Genomic DNA, 8,577 nt, shown 5'->3' with positions numbered 1-8,577 from the left:
GTTTCAACTTGGAAGATTTTCCCAAGCCAGTTGTCTCATAAGTTTCTCTAGTGTCTTTCCAACCATCAATCTGGGCTCTTTTTAAAATTTTAAATGTGTTCTACATTTTTTTGGACACATTCTACATGGTACTTACTGTCATAGTCTACTTTTGGTCAGAGTGGTCTTCTCAACTCAGCTTAGCTGTAATTGTTGCCCTGAATTAAAAAAAAATTATTTTCCTATGTGCTAGGTGAGCAGAGATCAATAGTTGCTTCCAGATGGCTATTCACATGCTTATCAATGTATGTGTGTATTATTTGACCTAGAGGATTTAAAAAACATCTTTGTATGGGAAGCTCTTACAGATGTCAGCATTCCATCATTCAATCACATCAAGCAGTATTGTACAGTTGCTACCACAATCAGTTTCAAAACATCCTCTTTCTTCTTGAATTCCTTGATATCAGCTCCCCCTTTTTTTCCTTCCCTGCCCCACCACACCCCTCAGAGACCCTTGTTCTTTTTTTGGTGTAATAGTTTATTTTTTCCATATTTTACACAATCCACTATATCCATTCACATACAATTCTGTTGTTCCATCCCATCAAGTGGGGTTATACAGTCATCAATGCTGCCAACTCCCCATTGCCCCCTTCCCCATGCCCTCAGGGAACCATTACTCCTGTTACTGTTTCTGAAGGGTTGTCTATCTTGACTTTCATGCCCCGAACGATCTTAAATATACAAATGAACACACATACACAAATACATAGATGATCAATGAGGGAAAACAGATAAAAACCATAATTGTAAGGGGAGGAAATACTAAAGAGATAGTTATGTGGTTCTTCAGTGCCAGACCGCTCCCTGGATTCATCATCCCTTATATGTGGCCTTTGTTTGAGGGACCGTCCAATTATCTTACAGGTGGGTTTTGTGTTTGTGTCTCCACTACATCTCTATCCCTCTGCACCGATTTGGTTGCTTGTTTGTAAACTTCTGATACTTCTTCCCATCGACACCTCATGGTCACACAGACTGGTGTGCTTCTTCCATGTGGGCTTCGTTGCTTCCCTGCTAGATGGCCGCTTGTTTAACTACAAGTCTTTAAGACTCCAGATGCTATGTTTTAATAGGCGGGCACCCTCAGCTTTCTTCACCACATTAACTTATGCACCCAGTTTGTATTCAGCGACAGTGTCAGAAAGGTATCATACAATGCCACATTATTAGAACAAACTGTACTACTACTACTAATAGCTAATAATAACTTCTTTTACTGGGGTAAGATTTAAATAGAGGCCCAGAATCCATCTGCTTCCTTGTTGCATTTGCATAATACATATATAAACAAATACACATATATTTTTCTTTCTTTTTCCTCTTTTCTTTCTTTTTCATTTTGGCTTCCTACCCCACTATTGTTTTTACCCATTTTCACCTCTCAGATACAATTTGATTGAGCAAACATGACCAGAAAAGCCGTGCCCTCCTCACCATCCATTTTATAACCTATGATCCCCTCTACTCATCACTGTGGTTCTCCGCTCAGCCCTCCCCCCTCCATGGCCCCCAGGAACCATCAGTCCAGTTCCTGTCTCCATAAATTTCCTACATTGAAAAAGCAACCACTTTACCTTCAATAGATCATAAACATTTTGTTCCAATTCACCCATTGTAATCCCTTCCGAGTACCATACCTCACGCCACTTCCTCCCTGTGTTTCCTGATCTCATTCACCTTCTTTTCTCATCCTCTGAGCCTTGCTTTTGGGTGACTTGTCATATGAACGCTTATGCCAGGATTATGGCAATTTTCTGTTTGATAATTGATGTCAATATCACAAAAATGATAAAGTCTGTGTTTGCCTTAACTGGGCAGAAATATAGCTAAAATGCCAGACAAGGGGACAGATCAGTAACTGAGGGAAAAATGCAGAGCATCTCATTGCATAAAGAAGCTATCAATCATAAAAAGTGATCCGATCAGCTAGTCATACACTTTAATTAGATAATCTCATTCATTAAATGCTGAGTAGATGGAGAAGAAATCAAAATAAAAAGTGTTTAATAACTAATATTTTATAAAAGCAAAGCACACGTTTTCATCCTTAGAATAATCAGCCTATAACAAAAGGAGCCATACCACACTTACAACAATTGAAAAATATGTGAATTCAAAAGATATATGAGGAGTCTTCAAAAGTTCATGGGAAAGTTTCATTAGCCTCTAAATTCTATTTCTCCATGAGATATTTGAAGCCCCTCATATAACGATATGATTAATGTAGCACTGGGGAAGTTAGCATCGCCTGTACGTCACACAGCCGTCACAACAGAACAAGGGTTGCTACATGATTGAGAATTGGAAGAGGTGTGCAGCAGGATTGCATTCTTTCCCTTATTTATTCAATCTAAAGATGAGCGGGTTAAAGATGAAGCTGGGTTACATGAAGACCAACACAGGAGCAGGATGGATGTGAGAGAAGCACACTGACAGCACGAGGTAGACCGGTGGCACAACTTTTGCTTGCTAAAAGTAAAGACGACTTGAAACACAAAGGTTAAAAAAAACTAATGAGTTCAGTATAGATTACAGGTAAACATAAAATAAATGGAAAGGCTTACAATTGTAGCAATAAATAACATGATAAATGGAGAGGAAATTGACATCGATTTTACTATTGGGGAAGAATAATCAGTACCCACAGAGGCAATAGTTAAGCAATCAGAGGACATATTGCATTTGTCAAATATAAAGCAAAGGGTTTTTTTTAGTGTTACAAAGCAAAGATGTTAGTTTGATGTCTAAGGTACACTTTACTAATGTCGGGGTATTTTCAATCACTCCATATGTACCCCAAAGCTGGACAGTGTAAAAGAAAGATGGAAGAAGAATTGATCTATTTGCAGTGCAATGTTGGTGCAAAATATAGACTATACCATGAACTCTCAGAAGAGGGATCACATCTGTCTTGGAGGAAGTGCCAACACAAGGCTCTGTAGAAGCAACTCTGGAGAGATTTTGTCTTGCTTACTTTGAACATAGTATCGGGAAGGTGCAATCCTTGGAGAAGGACATCATGCGTGGTGACGTGGTGGAGGGTCAACAACAAAGGAAACGCTCACTGTGATGCACTGACACATTGGCTGCACAATAGGCTCAAACATAACAATGATGGGAAGAAAACTATAGAATCTGGCAATGTTTCATTTTGTTATAAAAGAACTGTTATTAATTTGAGCCCAACCACGTGTTGCCCTAGACTGTAACTCTGCACATCGGTTGCCATGTGTCCAGATCGATGCCAATGCAACTGTTTGCCCCGGGGCTTTCTGTCTATATGCATTTGGTTGCCCCTGTGAAGACCATACAAAGAATGCGTCCCAGCTCCATTCTAATTTTAAATGTCATTTCAGTTCAATTCAATTAGCTACCTGGTAGAGTTTTAAGTACTAAGGGGTGACATTGATTTTTAAGTGTCAGGAAGACTGAATGATCGAAGCTGCCAGATTTACATGCTAAGCGTTGAAATTTGAAAGGTTTCCTTTTAAAAAGTATTCCTAGCACACCAAGATTGGCAATGTCTAAAAAGACAGCCTCTACTGAAGATTTATTTTTACCCTTCAGGCCATTTCCTTGGGAGTGGCAATAAATCAGATTAACTTTAGTCAGCATTAGTTACATACATAAAGAATGTTTTAAACAGATTGTGAGACCCAAAGCCCATTTGTAGGCCACTGGACATCCCGTTACAGAAGGGTCTTGGGGAGGAGATGAGACTGTCAGGGTGTGATGTAGCAGCGATGAAAAATACAACTTTCATCTAGTTCCTAAATGCTTCCTCGCCTCCCACTGTCATGATCCAAAGCCTACCTTGCAAGTCTGGCTAGACCAGAGGATGTACACTGGTACAGATGGGAACTGGAAACACAGGGAATCCAGGGCGGATGAGTCCCTCAGGACCAGTGGTGTGAGTGGTGATACTGGGAGGGTGGGTTGGAAAGGGGGAACCGATTACAAGGATCTACATGTGACCTCCTCTCTGGGGGACAGATAACAGAAAAGTGGGTGAGGGGAGACATGGGACAGAGCAAGATATGACAAAATAATAATTTATAAATTATCTAGGTTCATGAGGGAAGGGGGAGTAGGGAAGGAGGGGGGAAAATGAGGACCTGATGCCAGGGGCTTGGGTGGAGAGCAAATGTTTTGAGAATGGTGAGGGCAGCGAATGTACAAATGTGCTTTGCACAATTGATGTATGTATGAATTGTGATAGGAGTTGTATGAGCCCCTAATAAAATGATTTTTTAAAATGTTTCACCCTCTCTATCTGCTAACCTCATATTTTCTATGTGATTCTTATAATTTGCTGACTTTACTCCACTGATTTATGTTTAGTCCCTCTCATTTAGTCTTCAAAATGCTGTGAGATATGTTTGATTAATAAACAACAACCAAATTAGCCAAACTCACTGCCATCCAGTCGATGCCAACTTATAGAGAGCCCATAGGCAGGGGAGACCTTCCATATACGAGTTTCCCAGACTGTAACTCTATTTTTTAACAGTTTATTGACACTTCTTCCACATATCATACAATTCAGTAGTTCAATAATATCAAGTGGAGTTGTATAATCCTCACCACAATCAATTTTAGAACATCTTCTTCTTCCTTGTACTCACTGCTCTATGTGCAATTATTTTCTAATTGTGTACATAACAAAATGCTCTCGATTTCAACAACTTCTACATGTATAATCATTGCCGTTGTATACTCGTTGTACCGGGCACTAGAAGACCTGTCTTTGTCCAGTGAAGCAGCTGGAGGATTCCAACTGGTGACCTTGTAGTTGGCAGCCAAGTTTGTAACCGCTACACCTCCAGGGTACTGTTAATGCAAGAGGATTTTTTAAAGAGTTCATGAAAAAGTTCCTTTACCTTCTCATTCCATTTCTCCATAAGCTCTTTGAAGCCCCCTTTTAGTAGAATTAAGCTTAACTTGGACCTTGCTGAAGATGAATGTGCTAACCCACTTAGATTAATTCAGCTCCTAAATATCACGGACTTTAGTCTCCGCCATCAAACTCCCTCATCCAACTGTACAATGTACATGAGTTCATCTAAATATTAGTCGATGGCCAGACCTGGGCTAGGAAGCAGCTGCTATGCCAGTTTAGGCAAAAAACATAAGTGAATTTCTAAATTATTATGTTAAATGAGTTAGCTGTTTATGAATAGTGTAAGCAATCTAATACAGTATATCCATTGAAGACCATGTGATATGAGTAATGTATTCATCAGTTAAAATGAAATATTAAAAAGTCACTACAATTATATCTGTATAAAACTTTATTTTAATTTGAATAACAAGCATGTAACAAAATTTAAATCATGACAAAAAGACAAAATATATCAAATTATGTCCCTTATAAAAGCCATAGGAACAGTACACCAGGACTGCTCACAATATTTCAAAAGTCTGATTAAAAATATCAAAACATGCTAGGATTTATGGAGTTGCTTTTCTGTTTATCTAGAGCACTCTTTCTCGTTCGCATGACCATAATGAACGCTAACAGAGAACATACATGTATAATAAATGAAAAATGATGGCAGACAACACACATTCCAATTAAACAGCAAGTAGGCAGCACACATTTATTTTAATATTTCTGAACTCCCATTTTCTGTGAACCCACTGATCAGGTACAAAGAAACACTATCTGAAATAGTTTAACTTGTGCTAAACAATTTCGACCATTTCTAGTGGAATTAATCCATCTTTTAGCATAACACATTAGTCTAATTTTAGAATCAGAAAAAATAAAAACCACATCAATCTTAGTCAGAGGTGAAAATTTCAAAACAGAAAAAGTGGCCCATAGACTCTAACCAATAGGCACAGATACTGGCAGGAGTGGTCATGGGAGTAATACCCATCCCAGCTGAATATCAGCCCTGTTTTGATTTCCAATGATAAAATGCCTGGGTTGGTTAATGTCTAAGCATGAGTTATGAGACATGAAGCATAAAATTCACACAGCCATGAAATTGAATTCAAATACTCCACTACATGGAGACTAAATGTGACACATTTCACGCTGACTGAAAATGACTGGCTGACAGACGCTGGTGTTTTTAATTTTATTTAACTGATTAAAAACAATCGACTTACAAGAAATCCTGGAAATTTAGTTGATGTTATTAATCTAAAGGCTCCAAATTACTGAAGGACCTTTTAAGAATCAGTTTATATGACCTTTATTATATTTTTCCTCCAGGAAAAACAACACACAGAGGTACTTCCGTTCCTTGTCAAGGGATTATTGCTAGTTATCTTCCTGAGATGCAAAGGTCCACACAGAAAAGCACGAGCCCCAGGATGCTGAATGAGGCATATCCCACACTAATAGTTTGGTCCTTTCCTAAAAGGATCTCTTCCAACAATCACATTAAAACATAGTGAGGGGTCGCAGATGCCTGGGGCTCCTGGTTGCCCTTGGATGCCAGGTTTGCCATGTTCGCCATCTTTGCCAGGGAGACCCGTGTCTCCTGGAGGACCTTCTTTGCTTATTCCAGGAGGACCCTCTGGACCTATGATGGGATATCAACAGTACATTACATAATTGTTTTCTTTAGATGGTAAACTAGCTGATTAGATGGTAAACTAGCTGATTAATGCAACTTATACCCCAATTTAAAAAAAAATCTTTAGAAAATTTTACTAATTTTCCCTAATGCTGAAAAAGAAATCACTCTCTTGGTAATTCTTACATAACGTACCACAATGAAAAGAAGCTGGCAAAAATAATCAAATTTTATAAAATTATGTTGCTGAATGTTGATGACAGTTCAAATCACGTTGATCCAGAGAGCAGTGGAGAAATGCCCCATAGGGTTTCCTGGATAATCATCTTCATTGGAGCCAAAGCCAGGTCTTTCACCCAGGGACCTGCTCAGACCAAACCACAACTCACTGCCACCGAGTGGATGTCGATTCACAGGGACCCTGTAGGACAGAGTAGCACTGCCCCTGTGAGTTTCTGAGGCTGTGACTCTTTATGGGAGTAGAAAGCCCTGTCTTGTTCCTGTGGAGCGACAGGTGATTTTCAACTGCTGACCTTGGGGTTAACAACCCTCTGTATAGCAGCTCCACCACCAAGGCTCCTCAGGCTTCAAACCTCCAACTTTGGGTTATCAGCAAACCTCTGGCTCATTGCACATTCAGAATTTCTTTTATAAAATTAGGTAAGCTCTATCAGCACATTCATAAAGACCTTATATGACAGCATAGAACTGCTCTTGTAGATTTCTGTGACTGTGAGTCCTTACAGGGGTAGAAAGCCCGTCTTTCTCCCATGGAGTCACTGATGATTTTGAACTGCTGACCTTGGGTTAGCAGCCTGACTTGTAACCAACTAAATCATGATGAATCAGAATCGACTTGAATGCACTGAGGTTCACTTTGGGTTTTATTTTCATTAGCATAGTAATCATGTTACTGATTAAGACATTGAGCTAACACTCTACTATACCAAACTTATTTTTTCCTTCCAACATACAGTTTTCCAATACTATTGTAAATTATAAAGTGACATATACAAAACTCAAAATCACTGCCACTGGGTTGCCTAACTTAGAGTGATTCGATATAGACTGACTAAAATTCTAGCAAGTTACTTTTGCACCATATTTACAGTAAAAATGATTCTGCTACAGATTTTTGTTTCCAAATCTGAATACATTGTTATTTTCAAATACAACAATCTTTAAAACAGTGATAATGTGCAAATTAATTCAGTTCACATGTTCAATGACAAGGGAGTTAACTTAGTTCATTCACCTTTTAAAATTTATGATCTGAACTAATAAAATAAAATATTCAGATTTGAGGATGGAGGGAAAGGGTTGGGATACTTCTTACTACTCATACTTCCTACTACCAGTAGTAATGCACACGTGCTAACATCAATCACTACTGATGTTTGCAGTTCCTGTCCTACGTGTTTTAGATAAGCAGTATTAAATTTGATCAACTCCAAAGCTGAACGAGGTAATAATATCTAAACAATAATGAAAGCAGATATGTATACCAACATAACTGGGATTGTTGTGCACTGTTCTGAACAAGCTGTGCACCCTAATACATTTAATATTTTGATAATTATATCATATAAATAACACCATCCTCACCATTTTTAAATGAGGAAACAGATAAGGCATATTTAAATATCACAGCTAACAAAGATTTAACTTTATTAACTTCAGCACAGATTTAAACTTAAGAGGGTTGAGTTAACTTCAACATTATTCTGCTCCCTAATTATCATAAAAATTAAGCTATGATGTAATCTAGATTAGCATGGCTCACTAAATCCATTCAAAAACAATTCTTAGGAGTAGATATCAGATAGTCTGAAGATATGAAATAAATAATCTATAATACTTCATAGGATAATATATTGGGGGGAAAATCTGGTAGCTAGAACTCCAAAGTATTTGTTTAACGTGAACTACTCAAAAAAATCAGGAAATATCTTGGTTTAAAATTATTTGACATTTATGATGGCTTTCTTAAAGCAAATAAGCA

General features: G+C 38.2%; 1 protein-coding gene across 1 annotated transcript in view; it reads right to left on the bottom strand.

Moving 5' to 3' along the window:
* Window positions 1–5,345: 5,345 nt before the first annotated feature.
* The window catches only part of COL21A1 (collagen type XXI alpha 1 chain), a 186,268-nt gene continuing 183,036 nt past the window's right edge, over window positions 5,346–8,577 (bottom strand). The window contains exon 30 of the mRNA XM_075554963.1: window positions 5,346–6,581. Within this exon, the coding sequence (XP_075411078.1) occupies window positions 6,394–6,581 (188 nt within the window). The 3' untranslated portion in view covers window positions 5,346–6,393. The remainder of the gene's footprint in view (window positions 6,582–8,577) is intronic.

This window comes from Tenrec ecaudatus, chromosome 7 (assembly GCF_050624435.1).
Source record: "Tenrec ecaudatus isolate mTenEca1 chromosome 7, mTenEca1.hap1, whole genome shotgun sequence".
Classification (NCBI taxonomy): domain Eukaryota; kingdom Metazoa; phylum Chordata; class Mammalia; order Afrosoricida; family Tenrecidae; genus Tenrec; species Tenrec ecaudatus.
The sequence above is the reverse complement of the archived record's forward strand: the minus strand, read 5'-3'. Positions and strand labels throughout refer to the sequence as shown.